A 14,447-nucleotide genomic window follows, 5' to 3' on the forward strand; every position below is an offset into this window, starting at 1 on the left:
GTGGCCAATACACTTTACAAATAAATAAACCATGGTTTATCAAACTCAAACCGGCCTCCTCTGCAGGCCACGTGAAGCCCAGGTAAGTAAGATCGTGCCAAACAATGAGACCACTTTATGTTGCCCCGGGTGTCACCACAAGGCTAGGCCCACCGGGAATCTTCACCCAAGGAAGAATAATCCCAATTTTTTTCAACAGCAAGCCCCGAAAACTACCCAGCAAAGAGAAATAAAATGTAGGCAAACAAAACTCCTCATCCCAGGATGAAATCGAGGCATGGCAAACCTTTTCCAACCGTTTGGAAAACTTGTTTTTATGAACTGTTGCTTTTAACCTTTTCTCTGTGCTTTGGTTCCTTTGAGAGAGAACGGAGGGGGGGGCGGGCTTCGTTTATCAAAACTTCATTTCCATAGTAACTCTCTGCCTGGAGATATTTCAATCATTCCACAATGAGCGAACGCTGAATATGGGCCCTTGTTTCATGGATGAAGCCAAACTCAGATCTTTTTCCCCCAATTAAAAACCCAGATCCAGCTCTTAACAAGGAGGGTGAAGAAGGCAGCCATTTCAGCTGCAAAACCAGCATTATTATAAACCGCCGCAACCGAGCCGACCACTCCAACATTGCTTCGCCGCCGAAACAAAGTTAAGTTTCGGGGTTGTCACTCAAACATTTTTAAAGCCTTTTTAGATGATTTTAGGAATCTGTGCTGAGTCATTATCCGTCAGAGCCTCTTCTCCTGGTTGATCTGACTTTATATTTCAGAGACCGAATCGGGTTTGTTTTCCCATGCAAAGAAACGGCCGTCAAAACACCACCTAATGGCAGTCTAGTTTGAAAAAAGTGTTTTATCCTAGGGACTGATTCAATAGTCCCTGAAAAACCTAGGTGTGCAGAATCAACTGGCCACGCAGTGTGGCTTCAACTTATTCTTCCACCTCCACCAAAGCAAATGTCTCTCGTGAGAAAGCTAAGCTTCCAAATCGTGTTTGGAGCCAGCCAACGATACCTGTTCCAACAATCCATGCAATCTCACAACAGACTTATCAAGTTTATCACAGGCTAAACATAGTCGGTCAACTTGAGAAAAGAAAAGTCAAGTTTATCATGGAACGGAACTTAAAATGAATGTTTATCATTTATTGAATGTGATGTGGGCCTTCATCGCTGAGCAGAAGGCAGTAGGCAAGCTGCTGGGCAGGAAATCGACTTTTTAAAAAATATATTTTTAGGAAATAAGTAAGGGGCTTTGAGATTTGCAGCACAACCCTAAGCATGTGTCACAGTCATGGTTTTCATGGGAGTTAAACCAAAGTTTGATGCACAGAGATTTGATCCAAGCATTAAGTGACAGCATAATTTAGCTGGAAAGGACTTGGTGGGGGGGGGCAGGGTGAATGGAAAGTAATAGAGCTTCAAAGAGGGTATTTATATACGGTTCAAATTCACCCGTTATTTTCCAAAGCTTAAAAGTGTCCTTCTTCATTTTAATAACTCCGTGTGGCTGATTTATAACTCTCCATTTCAAGCACATCATGTTAAATCTTTTCAAGCAAAGCAGAGAGGAAAAAAAAACAGGATGGCTAACTTATATTTATAGAAAAAATCGTAAGCAGCAAAATAAAAAATAAAATCACATACCAGTGTGAGTTCGCAGGTGTGCTTTTAAGTGGGACGATTTCGTGTACACTTTAGTGCAACCTAAGATAGAAAATCAGAAAAGAGACATTAAGTATCACGTGCGTTTATGTCTGGAAAGTGGTAACGCTCCCCATAAAACTGCAATGCTGCTAGTAGTTTTAATGGGTGGCCCTAATATATTTAAGAAATTTATTCCAATTTCTCGCTTTTGCCCAGAGCAACAAAGAGAACTGCTAGCAATACACGGAAATCACAATCAACCGCACCTAAATTTTCAGGTCAATATACTTACCATCCTAAACATGCAAGCTGAATTAATTGATCAAGAATCTTATAATTATGCATCTCACATTTTATCCTCTTATAAGCTATGCGTTTGACAGCAAAAATCAGTTATTAACACATAATAGAATCTGTTATCTATTTGGGAAGACATACACCCTTTATTTCAACCTAGTTGAATCTTCTAGTTCTAGTTAAACTGCGTAAAATGCACATCAAGGAGCAGAAACGCAGCCAAATCATGAAGAAAACGGTGAACGCACTTTTCTTCAAGTAGCTATGACTGCCAGTCTTCCCTATCCTGGTGATGGAACTACATTTCCCATCATTCTGAGCCAACAAACTCACGGGAATGTTCAGGTCTGAGATGTGGAAATGCTGTCATGTGACATTGGCTTACGTTTATGTTCAAACCTTGCATATGCTTAAGGTGCGTTTATTTTATTAAATGTTTTCTTCTTTCAAAATAAGAAGCAAACATGCTCCATTCGAGCAGATTGGCCGGCACATTACACAAAAGAAAACATTTGGGAGGGTTTTCTGGAAAGACGCTGGCGACGAACTGGCCTGTTTCTCAGAGACTTCCACCTCTCCACTTCCCTCAAGCTTACCAGGGTAGTCACAGTAATGAATCCGCCTCTTCTCCAAGTCGGGGTTACTCCTCCGATTATATCTGACGGTTGGGATGCTCGGCGAATTCATGGGGATGCTCGCGTTCAAGGTCGGGTTGTGGATGGCCAACTTGGAAGCGATGGTGGCAGCGTAAGATGGTGGCGGGGTTAAATTCTGCATCATTTCCACCTGCCGGTCAGGGCTGCCAGGTTCCGAGCTTGGGGGGGAAGGGGGGAAGTAGGTGGCTGGCTGCTGCAGAAACTGGCCGGGCATGGTGTACGTGCAGGGAGGCACCCCGTGGAACTGTTTCATGGAGGTCTGGGACATGACGGGAGAGACGGTGTTGAGGCCCGTCATGGAGGAAGACAGGGAGACGTTGCTAAGGGAGTCCAGGCCCGTGGCATTCGGCAGGTCTAAATCGGGGGAGCTGAGGAGCTGGTACAGCTGGCCCTGCTGGGGCCCAGGCACAGAGAGGCCCAGATCTGAGGCAGACATCTCCTGCTTGATGAAGAGGCTGTTCACATCCGGCGCCTGGTGGGGGCTGAAGATGCTTGTAAACTCAGGGAGAGCCTGGGCAGAGCTGGGGACCCCAGGAGCGGCCTCACTCTGGTGGTTGAAGGCACCGACCGGCTCCGTCTTGATGTGGGTTGCGGGACCTCTGGGGGCTTTGAAGAGGCCCGTCCTCAGCTGAGACAGATCAGGCAGGTAGAGGTTCATGTTGACGCTGTAAGGCACCCCATCACCATTGGTGAAGAACTGATCCACTACCGAGGCACTGTCCCGCCGGTACTTTTTGTGCTCGGGGAGTGGGGGCAAGGGAGGCAGCTGCTGGGTCAAATATTTATCCATCTCGCATCGGGTCTGGATGAGAACAAAATCAGCCAAAAAGAGGGGGGAGGAAAAAGAGAGAGACATAAGCTTACAGACTGCAACCATTACGAATCTCCCAACACATTACAAAATTCGAGCCCAGGATGAGATTTCTTACAAATTACACCACGTTCTGGAAAAGCCGCTCTCATAATCCAGAAGTACAAAGAATGGCGAAATTCACCCAGAAGCTACTTAAAGAAACTCCAGTCTATTCCTGAATTAGGTGCCTTTTCCTTGAGAACATAGCAACCTGAGCAGGAACAGAATTACCATTAAAATTCACCAGCAGGATTCACTTTCAGGAATTGCTCAGGTCTTGAATTAAGTTTGCAAAAATGTTCTCTTCCCCCCCGCACCTCCCCCCAAAAATGCAGATCCATCATCTAGTCCGAATGGAAAGTTTTTATTTTGTTGTTTTTAAGAAAAGCAAGCAGAGATAGAAGGATCTCACATCGAGAGGTACACGGTTCCCTAGATGACACCTTCAAGAAGAAGCAGAGCACACGATAAGAATACCTCCGTACAAGAATCAAAAGTGAAAATTGAACGATTGGCTATGTTACCTTGGAAGGCTAAATATAGCAAGTGATACAACTGGGTGGCAAAGCGTTTAACTCTTTAAAAAAAAGTGCATCGTGTGCTATTTTCTACATTTCATCTGGAGGATTTTTTTTTAAAAATTTTTTTTATTTAAATCAAGGCTTCCAAGAATGCAGGCACCCTGCTGGCTTGGCCTCTTTGGCATCTTAAGCCCTTCAGGTTGTCCCCCTCCTCAAAAGCAGGTAGATGATAGATAGGTAGATAGACAGATATGGTAAACAGACAGACAGACAGACAAAAAGGGTTTATATCTGAGCAGGAAAGAAGAAATAAAATCAAATAGGAACTGGTAGGACAACTTTTATGTCATTTTTTTTTTTTTATGGGCGGAGGTCCCCTTAGAGAAGACTACACTTTTCTCACAGGGAGAACGCAAAGAGCCAGGCATGAAAATTTTGCGAAACAAGTGAATGGCGAGCCTCACAAAAACATTTCGGTTTGACAGAACGAAAGGCAATGCCTAAAGCCAACGTCATCCGGAGGCTTTCGCGTTTCCCCAAGCTGACCCAACGGGTGCCTGCCGGGGCAGGGCTCCCTCCCTTCGAGAGCTTCCCACCTACCAGGATGGACGGGAAGGCCGCCCCCACCCCTTCCCTCCCAGACCTGCGGGGTCTTGGGGTCAACTACCAGACAAGGCACGCACATAGAAGGGGTGGAAGAGATCCTGTAGCCTGACCTGACCAGGGTTTTCAGAGAAGGCGAGTTTCACTGCAGGCCCCTACTTTCCCTTCGTTTTGAGGGGTGCCCACCGCTGATCATCCCTCACACACCCACCCCCGTTGCCCCGGGAAAGTTCAAAGACACCCCGCCCTCCCCTTCGACGACCCAAGAGAAAAGCCGCTGCGCGGATCCAGCGATTCCGCGGACAGCGACGCGACCCCCGCAAGAGCCAACAGGGATGGGATGGGACGAACCCCCCACGCCGGGGATCTACCTCGGGAAGGAACCCCTCAACCCCCCTTCCGGACCCCTACTACAGCCTGCTCAGGGCTGAGAAAGGGGCTTCCTCGCGGCTCCCCCAAAGCCAGCCCACTGCCCCCCCCCCATTTGCTTGCTTGCTCGCCCGTTTGTCCGAACTGAGACCACCCATGGCCTCTTGCTTAGCACCAGCAAAATTGTTGGGTTGGGTTTTTTTTTTGGGGGGGGCAAGAAGAAAGCCTGCGGCCCACCCTGAGCACCATTCTCCCTCTTATAGGGGTAGAGGATGTCCAATAAAAGCAACCCCCGCACCGCACCGCTCGCTTCCCAGCGCGGGCCACCTCTCTGCGAGCACCCACCGCCTTTTCCATCCGCTCATCCACAGCCATATAGAGTCCCGTCGCCCAACTCCAGAAAAAAAAGAGGTTAAAAAAGACTCTTCGCGTGGAAACGGCGTTGGCCCGACAGCAGCGTCCCTTGGCGGGTTGCGGCTTTACCCCACTTTAGCCCGCGCCAGCTGTTGGCCCGGGGATCCGCTTCCAAAGGGCAGCCGCCCGGGCTCGGCTCGCCCCCCCCCCACCTCTCCCCTCCTCCTCCTCCTGGGTCTAAAATGACTTTTTTGCGTGGGCGCGCGGGGCCGCTCCGCCTCCGCCCTCGCTCGGCCAGGCCGGGCACACAAGGTGGCAGCTGCTCGCTCGCTCGCTCCGTCCGCGCCCGCCGCAGGGAGGGGCAGCGCGCCGGGGAAGACAGCGCCCGCCGGCACTCGGCCTGGGCCGAGCCGAGGGGAAACCCGGGCCGTCGCCCGCCCGCCCGCCAGGCAGCTCCCCGTGCGCCCGGCCACGTGCGGAAAGAGGAGCCGCGGAGCCCGGCCGCGCTGGCGAGTTGCCCGCAAGATCCGAAAGCGGCTGGAACGGAGAGGAGGGCTGGGGGAGGCGTGGGGGACTGACGGACAACCGACGGAAAGCCCCGTCCGGCCATCCTCGGGAAGAGAGCCCGGCACAACGGCTGCCCAACCGGGTGGGGTCCCCGCAGGGCCCCTAGAAGGCAGCCGCTGCTCTCCTGGATACCCCACTTTTCCTTTCCTCTTTCTTTCCTTCCTTTCCTCCCTCTTTCTTTCTTTTTCTCTTTCCTTCCCTCTTTCCTTCTCTTCATTTCCTTTTCCTCTTCCTTTCCTTCTCTTTCCTTTCCTCTTTCTTTCCTTCCTTCCTTTCCCTTTCTTTCCTTCCTTCTTTCCTCCCTTCTTTCCTTTTCCTCTTTCTTTCCCTTCCTTCCTTTCCTTCCTCTTTCTTTTTCTCTTTCCTTTCCTTCCCTCTTTCCTTCCTTCCTTTCCCTTTCCTCTTTCTTTCCCTTCCTTCCTTTCCTTCCTCTTTCTTTTTCTCTTTCCTTTCCTTCCCTCTTTCCTTCCCTTCCTTTCCTTTCCTCTTTCTTTCCCTTCCTTCCTTCTTTTCCTTCCTTTCCTTCCTCTTTCCTTCCCTTCCTTTCCCTTCCTCTTTCTTTTTTTCCTCCTTCCTTCCTTCCTTTCCTTTCCTTCTCTTTCCTTTCCTCTTTCCTTCCCTTCATTTTCCTTTCCGCTCGCTCTCCCGCCTGCCCCACCCAGCCCGAGCTCGGCCGAGACCGGGACCACACCCAAGCAGCCCAGCGGCCGGGGCCGCCACCCGCCCTTTGCCCATGCCCCGAGGAACTCTGTCCCAGAGCCGTCGCCGTCAGTCCCTAACGGGCGGCCGCCTCCTCACCTGCACCATCTCCTCTCCGGGCATCCGGGCCCCGCTCGGCGGCTGTGGAGGAGCCGGCGGCGGCTTGAGCTCTTCTGGAGCCGGCGGAGCGAAAATCGAGCCTTCCCGGCCTCCCAACACCGGCTTGAGCTGCGCGAAGACGGGCTCCTCGGGCCCTAGGCGAGCGCTCATGCTCAACACCCGGGTAGCCATGGGGGCAAGGGAGGCAGTTCTGCGGGAAGAAGAAGGCGCCTGGCCCGCCCTTGCGCGGCTCACGCCCTCCGCCTCCGCCCGCTGAAGCTGCTGCTGCCGCTGTGGCTGCTGCTCCGGCTGTTGCTTTTGCTGCTGCTGCCTCCGCCGCCGCCGTGCATCGGGCTCCTCTACCTGGCCGGGACCTCCCTCCCTCCTGGCGGACCCCGGCGCGTGCCCGCCCGCCTCTATTTCAGCGCCCCCACCCAGGAGGAGGAGGAGGAGGAGGCCCGCCCGGCGCCCCGCCCTGCCCTGCACTGGGGAAGAGAGGAGGAGGAGGAGGAGGGAAGGGAGGCAGGCTAGCTGGCTGGCAGCAGGAGGGGCCAAGAGCGCCCCCTCTTGCCAGGCGGGCCCCCCGCGCTTTCCCCCTCCCCTCCCAGGGCTGGGCAGCGGCTCCTCCCTTCGGGCCAGCAGTCCGCCTTCTCCGGCTGCCGGGCCGCCCTCCGCGGGGAGAAGACGGTAGGCAGGCCGCTCGGAGGCAGCCGCAGCAGCAGCAGCAGCAGCAGCAGCAGCAGCGCCGCCTCCCACCTTCCGCGGGGAGAGCCCGGCGCTGCCAGGCTGCGGGAGGTGGCGGGGGGTGGTGGGTGGGTGGGAATCGCTGGGTCACGCTGGCTGGCGTTCTCCTTTGCCCTCCGTCCGGGAGCGCTGGGCTGGGATCCCCTCGGGCTAGTTGCGGGGGGGGGTGTCCAGGCTGGTCCCTAAGGCTGCGCTGTGGGGTCCAAGCGAGAGAGCAGGCGGTGCGCTGGGATGCTGGCCTGTCCCGCGCCGTGGGTGAGTGCGGGACCCCGCTCGGCCCTGGACGGCAGAGGGGAAGCCCCCCCCCCCTCGCCCAAGGGACGGAGGGCTCTCCCCGCCGTGATAGGGAAAGAAACGGGAGTGGGAACCCCGCGGGAAACGAGGACCCTCTGCCGTTAAGGATGGGGGGAAGCTGTTGCCTTTTTCCCCCGAAGAGGCTCTTCGGTTCACCGAAAGCGGCACTTCCCGGGACCGCAATGCTGCGCTCGGCCGGAGCTTTTGGGAGCCAGCGAAGGGCATCTAAGCAGTCTGCGAAGACAGCAAGAGGCTGTTGGCTGTGTCCAGTTGTTTGCTGTTGTTATTTTATATTCTTGCTTTATTGTTTTGTTACAATGTTCTCAGAGACAGAACAGGAGGCTACTGATGCAAAAGGATTCATAAAGCCAAAAAGTAATAATCCGCACGTTTCAAAAGCCCGTTTCCAAATGTGTGTATAATGGCAGCTCCTTACACTTTAGGAGCAGAATAACGTGTGTGTTCAGTCTAGTCTGCGTTTCCCTTCCAAGCGGGACCGGCTTTGCCAAAGTTATTGTTATTCTGTGAAAGTTACTCTGTTAAAAGTTTCACCTTCAATCAATACAGTCACCAACTGAGGGAAAAGCCAGCGACGTTTTCAGCTTCAACGAATTGCAAGAACCTCCAGAGGAGAACAGATTTAAGCTTAAGAAACCTAGTCAGGACACTGGACATTCTGTAAACCTCGGCTGTTGAGTAGAGAGTAGGGTAGAGTAGAATATAATTCTTTATTGGCCAAGTGTGATTGGACACACAAGGAATTTGTCTTGGTGCAAATGCTCTCAGTGTACATAAAAGAAAAGATACATTCATCAAGAGGACAACATTTATGCAATCAAGACAACAAAATTGCAAGGATCCAACCCCAAAACCATGTGAGGGTATTTTTTCCCCCGGATCAGAGAAGCTGGATCACTTGATCCTGAGCTGGCAGTCTATTTCTAGTCAAAGGGAGCCCCTGAAATTTAGTCTCTGTCTCTCCTATAGAAAGCTGAACTGCTGCTAGCAGTAATTAATTATTAGGGGTTTGTTATGCTAATTTAACAGCTTGCTTTGTGATGCTAATGCCCTCTGTTGTTCCTGCAAGGCCCTGGAGAGATGCAACTCAGCATCCTGATAGTCTCCTTTGGCAATGTTGTTCTGCTGTTCTGGCTTTGAATTTTCTTCCTTGAGAAATTGAAGCATGGGGACATGTACATGTTCTCTTTCTCTCTCTCTCTCCTTTCTCCCATTTGAACATTTCCATTTCTGGCACCTGATTGGCACCCAGTTCTGCTTTCATATTAGAACCAGATCTCTTTTCCCTATCTGGACCCCAGAAAAATATTCTTTGTACCAAATAAAAGAGAATTTGTGTAGCCCAATTTTGGGTAATGAAATGTCTACAAGAAAACAACCCAGCTCAGAGAGCACCAAGGACCCCCTGGCTACAATATCCTTTGTACTGGTATGTTGTTGAATCTTTCTGTCCAAGAGGACTCTCAAAGCAAATAAGAGAGAACACAAATGATATAGATGAACATGAAAAATGAGGGAAAACATAGCAGAAAGCCAGTTACCTACTGAATTTTTTTAAAAAAATCAATTTAAGTTAATTAAAATTGGTCGGTTTAAAATAATTGACGAATAGGGTTAGGCCAGGGGTCTGCAACCTGTGGCTCTGGAGCCACATGCAGCTCTTTCGGCCCTCCGTGGCTCTCGGTTGGCTGATCCCAACCCTGGCTTGCCCCTCCCCGCCCCTCCCTGTCACTCCACACCTGGCCTGAGAAGGTAAGGGTGATGGCAGGGGATGGAAACTGGCTCCATATTCCAGAGCAGGAGGTGCCTGGGTGGGAGTGAGTGATGTAGAGTTGGCCATGCCCACTCAGTCACACTGATTGTTAAATTATTGACTTTTCTTTTCTGTGGGAAATGGGTCCAAATGGCTCTTTGGGTGCTTAAGGTTGCAGACTCCTGGGTTAGGCAAAGACTTCCAAAGGTGGTTCATGACCACAGCGCCTTGTGATGCTTTGAGGATACATCCTTGCTAGAGAAAGTCATGGATAAGTCATTCCAAAGAGGCCTAAAATCATTACAATACCAGAGAGTGAAGCTGAGATGCCAAGTCTATACAGGTAGTTCTTGATCCGCCATCATTCTTTAGGTGGCTGCAGTGCTGGGATTCAAATATGTTTACTACCAGTTCCGTGGGCGTGGCTTGGTGGGTGTGGCTTAGTGATCGTGGCAGAGGAAGAATAATACTTTAAAAACCCCATTCCCTCCCCACTCCAGGGGGAAGATTACTGCAAAATCCTCCCTCCCCACCCCACTAACCTGCTTTCCAGCTCCGTTCTCCTGTACAGGACAACAAAAGAAGACCCAGACGATCAGCTGGGACTCGGGAGGCAGAGAAGAGGTGGAGGCGGAGCCAGTCAGAGGTGGTATACCAAACTACTCAAAATTTCCACTACCGGTTCTCCAGAACTGGTCGGAACCTGCTGAACACCACCTCTGGGTGGCTGTTCAAAGTTATGACAGCCCTGTGGAAAAGTGACTTACAATCATTTTTCACACTTGCGACCAATGCAACATGTGATCGAATTTTGAATGCTTGGCAACTGGTTCATATATATGACGGGTTCCAGTGTCCTGGGGTCATGCGATCTTCTTTTGTGACCTTCTGACAAGCAAAAGTCAATAGGGAAACCAGATTACTAACTTAACAACTGCAGCAGTGGTGGGAATCCAAAAGGTTTACCACCAGTTCGGTGGGCATGGCTTGGTGGGTGTGCTTTGCACGCGTGCACATACTTTGCATGCGCATGCACGCCAAACACGCACTTAGCACAGGCACAGAGGCGTTCCAACTCATCCCCTGCAAGCCTGCACTCTCCTGGTTGCTTCATCAGGGAGCCCAGGTGGGCAGGTGGGCCCAACACAGAGTGTCAGAGAGAATCAGTTCAGTTTCCGCCGCTCATCGCCGCTACCGGCTGGGTAGAACTGGGCCAAACTGGTAGAATACCACACCACTGATTACTGCAGTGATTCACTTCACAAGTGTGGCAGGAAAGGGCATCAAATGGGGCAGAGGTCACTTACCAACTGTCTCACATTAGCAACAAAAAATTTTTGGCCTCGATTGTGATTGTTAGTTGGAGATACCTATATTGTGTGGTTTGGATTTTTTCTTATTGGCGTTCTTCCTTTTACTTGAGTAATAACAGGCAACTTTAGAAGGTGCTGCAATAAGGAGCAACAAAAGAATTTTGTTCTGTTGAGGATTTTTGGAGTAACATTTTGTAATATTGTATGTCAATATTTTAAAAGCATCCATATTGAGTGCTTGGAAACCTGCCTAAAGATTTAAATTAATCAATACCACTTTTTTAAAAAAGTGTGTGTGTGTGTGTGTGTGTGTGTGTGTGCGTGTATCAGTAATTGGTCATGCTATGAACATAACAGCCCACCCAACCCAACATTTTGAAGTTCAATTGACATATTTATGTTCTCCTACGGAGATGATTTAACCCTATTGAATGTCTTGGTTCCAAAAGAGTGAAACACAAGTAACTCCCTTTTGCAAAATCAGTTATTGGATGGCCCTTGTACTGAACATCTGTGGAGGAGAATGGAAGCAGGGGAGCAAAAAAGAAAAGGGGAAAAAAAAACCGATCCAAAGAGATTACAGAAAATTGATGGTAGGGATACAGATGTGCTCTAGATAGAGCAACCTTTGCAAGACAGCACCGCTGGGAGACTCACTCTGTGATCACAGGCTTTGAAAAGTCCAAAAGGGACTTGGGGCCAACACAAAAGTACATTTCCCTTCAAAAGCTCTTTGAAAAGTTCAACAGTTGAACAGTTTGAAGGAGACGGGTGGGGTGGGGGATGGAGAATCAGAACCGGACAGTAAACTAGTCGCCATGGGCAAATAGGCAGCAATATAAATTCAATAAATAAATAAACTAACTAATTTTGATTTGGAAGTTTGCAGACCTGGGCTAAGATATCATGGTTTTGATGAAACAAATAAAGCCACATATATCATCTGAGATCCAAAAGAAGGGGCAGGAAATAAGAGAAATAGAATAACAGAATAGGAAAGGACCTTGGAGGGCCTCTAGTTCTACGCCCTGCTCAAGCAGCAAATCCTATACCAGGGGTCTTCAAACTTGGAAGCTTTAAGACTTGTGGACTTCAACTCCCAGAATTCCTCCTCCAGTCACGTTAGCTCAGGAATTCTGGGAGCTGAAATCCACATGTCTTAAACTTGCCAAGTTTGAAGAGCCTTGTCCTATACCATTTCAGATAAGGGGCTATCAAGTCTCTTCTTAAGGAGTCAAGCTATTTTCTAAAGCACCTGTAGGCCAGGCAAGGAACAATGGATGGAAACTGAACAAGGAGAGATTTAACCTAGAAATAAGGAGGAACTTTCTGACAGTGAGAACAATCAACCAATGGAACAGAAGTTGCCCTCGGAAGTTGTGGGAGCACCATCACTTGAGACTATCAAGAAGAGATTGGACTGCCATTTGTCAGAAATGGTGTAGGGTCTCCCACTTGGGCAGTGGGGGTTGAACTAGATGACTTATAAGGTCCTTTCCAACTCTGATTAGCTGTGTTACCTTCAGTGATAAAGTACCCACCATTTCTGAAGGCAAGATGTTCCACTGGTTAATTGTTCTGACTGTTAGGAAATTTCTCCTTATTTCAAGGTTGCTTTTCTCCTTAATTAGGAATTTTTAAAGAAGGTACTCTCATGGTCTACAAAAGAAATATACGGGGCCCCATTTTCTTCCCATTCTTAAAAAGTTCCTTACACATGCAAGGGTAAATCTGAACTATTATAGTACTAATGATGGTGAACAGATATTCTGTTCCTGCATAGGATCAGACAGTTCCTTCTATGTTCTGTGATCCACCCTTAATCAGTCCAAATCACTTTTGTCCAAGACTCATCGAACTTGCAACCAGAAAACAGGTGATCTGCACAAACATGTGAGTTGGGTCTGATTTCAAAAATCGCTTTGTTTTCGTTCCTGGTGCCAATCAATTTGTTTTGCATAGACTGTCCTTCCCTGAAGCTCTATCCAAACCCAGCTAGATGCCAGTTATGAAAAGCACAAGAGAAAGTGGCTCTCGTACACAAAGCAACTTCTCAGTCTTCCTTTTCAGCAGGCAGGTAAAAATTGGCCTGACTCGAGCCATAAAAACAAACAAGGTACAGCTTGCACTTGACCCAGGTAAGAGACAATTCGCAAAAACTTGTCTGCGCAGAAGTCTGTGTGTTTATTTTCTATCATAAATTCAAGACGAGTTTGAGAGCACAACCCCCATAATTCTTCCTTATTTTCTGCGACTCCAAAGCAGTCAGTGGGATGATTCCATCTCAGTTCCAAGTTATTACAACAGTGCGCCAATATCCAGAATTTGGCACTGGTTCCTGATAAACCAAATTCCATATTTGGGAGGTATAAATAACTTTGGTCAAATTGATAGGAAAATGCATTGTTCTCCTAACTTTCCAGATGGATTGTCTGACCTGGGACTGTTCTTTTAGAGTTCTGGATTGTAACTTCAATAATTTCCCAACTGGTATTTTTTTGTGGGAGTTTAGGTCTAACCCCTATTAAGAGGACATCAGCCTGGAGTAGAATTCCTTTCCTGGAAAACATTAAAGAAAAGGAAAAAAAGAGGAGGTGGACATTATTCAGCTGTGAATAATGAGAGCATCAAATGGGGATTTTTATGCCTGAAAAAAAAAAATGCTACTGTCAGGACAAATATTGTAGGTTGAAAACATATGGACCAGGAAGGACAACAAATAATCAATTCACGAATACAACATACAACCACGATTGAGCCCAAAATGTATATTATTGAGAAATTAAGTTTTGCCTATTTTATGATTTTTTCTTCCGTTTAAGTGAATCACTGCAGTTGTTAAATTAGTAACAATATTGTTAACTGTATCTGGTTTCCCTACTGATTTTGTTTGTTGGAAGGGTTCAAAAAGGGATCCCATGACTCTGAAACACTGCAACCGTCATAAATGTAAGTCAGTGGTCAAAAATGTAAGTCAGTGGTCAAGAATGTAAATCACGTGACCAGGGGATGCTACAACAGTCATAAGTGAAAAACGGTCATAGGTCCCTTTTTTCAGTGCTGTTGTAACTTTGGTCACTTAATGAACTGTTGTAAGTTGTGGACTACCTGTACTGGCATTGACCAGATTAGAAAATAAAATAAAATATAAAATAATATAAAAATATATCATGTAAAATAAAGTAAAATAAATTAAAGGGATGGGGAAGATAACTTCAATCAGATTTACTTGGCAATTATCCTAAACTTGCATTTTACTGTTTCTTCCAACATGGTTTCTTCAGGTCAAACATGAAACCTGGTGAGGACATTAAAACATCTAGATGGGTTTATTGGTTTCAATGTGAACGTGGTTTACTGCTGTCCTCTTCTGAAGCTTTTTAAAAGTTATAGTCATTTCCCATTCTGCTTTGGGAATTCTTGGTAGTCTGACATCTCATCCAGGTTTGATCCTGCCGAGTTTCCTGGAATCATCCAAGGTTGCCCTCCTTGCTGTGTGACAACTATCTCCTAAGGCTAACCTTTTCGGCACTGAATGCCTAAAGCACACGTGTGTTCTCCATGCATGCACCCCTCCCCCACGCATGCACGTGCATCACCATGCATGCAAGCACATCCCTACGCATGCATGCATGGCCCCCATACATACACGCATGGCCCCAAC

At 48.4% G+C, this 14,447-nt stretch overlaps 1 protein-coding gene across 2 annotated transcripts in view; it reads right to left on the reverse strand.

Annotated features, from left to right (window-relative positions):
• The window catches only part of KLF5 (KLF transcription factor 5), a 31,950-nt gene extending 24,890 nt beyond the window's left edge, over window positions 1–7,060 (reverse strand). Inside the window, exons 1-3 of one of the 2 annotated variants that reach the window (XM_026705314.2) lie at window positions 6,662–7,060; window positions 2,537–3,398; window positions 1,644–1,703 (exon numbers count right to left, since the gene is read on the reverse strand). In XM_026705314.2, coding sequence (XP_026561099.2) covers window positions 1,644–1,703; window positions 2,537–3,398; window positions 6,662–6,853 — 1,114 coding nt within the window. In that variant the 5' untranslated portion in view covers window positions 6,854–7,060. Of the gene's footprint in view, window positions 1–1,643; window positions 1,704–2,536; window positions 3,399–5,287; window positions 5,778–6,661 lie in introns of those variants that run through there. The other variant, XM_026705315.2, reaches the window with a different exon arrangement.
• Window positions 7,061–14,447: the final 7,387 nt, after the last annotated feature.

Source organism: Pseudonaja textilis, chromosome 8, assembly GCF_049901715.1.
Source record: "Pseudonaja textilis isolate UNSWEBS1 chromosome 8, rPseTex1.2, whole genome shotgun sequence".
Classification (NCBI taxonomy): Eukaryota; Metazoa; Chordata; class Lepidosauria; order Squamata; family Elapidae; genus Pseudonaja; species Pseudonaja textilis.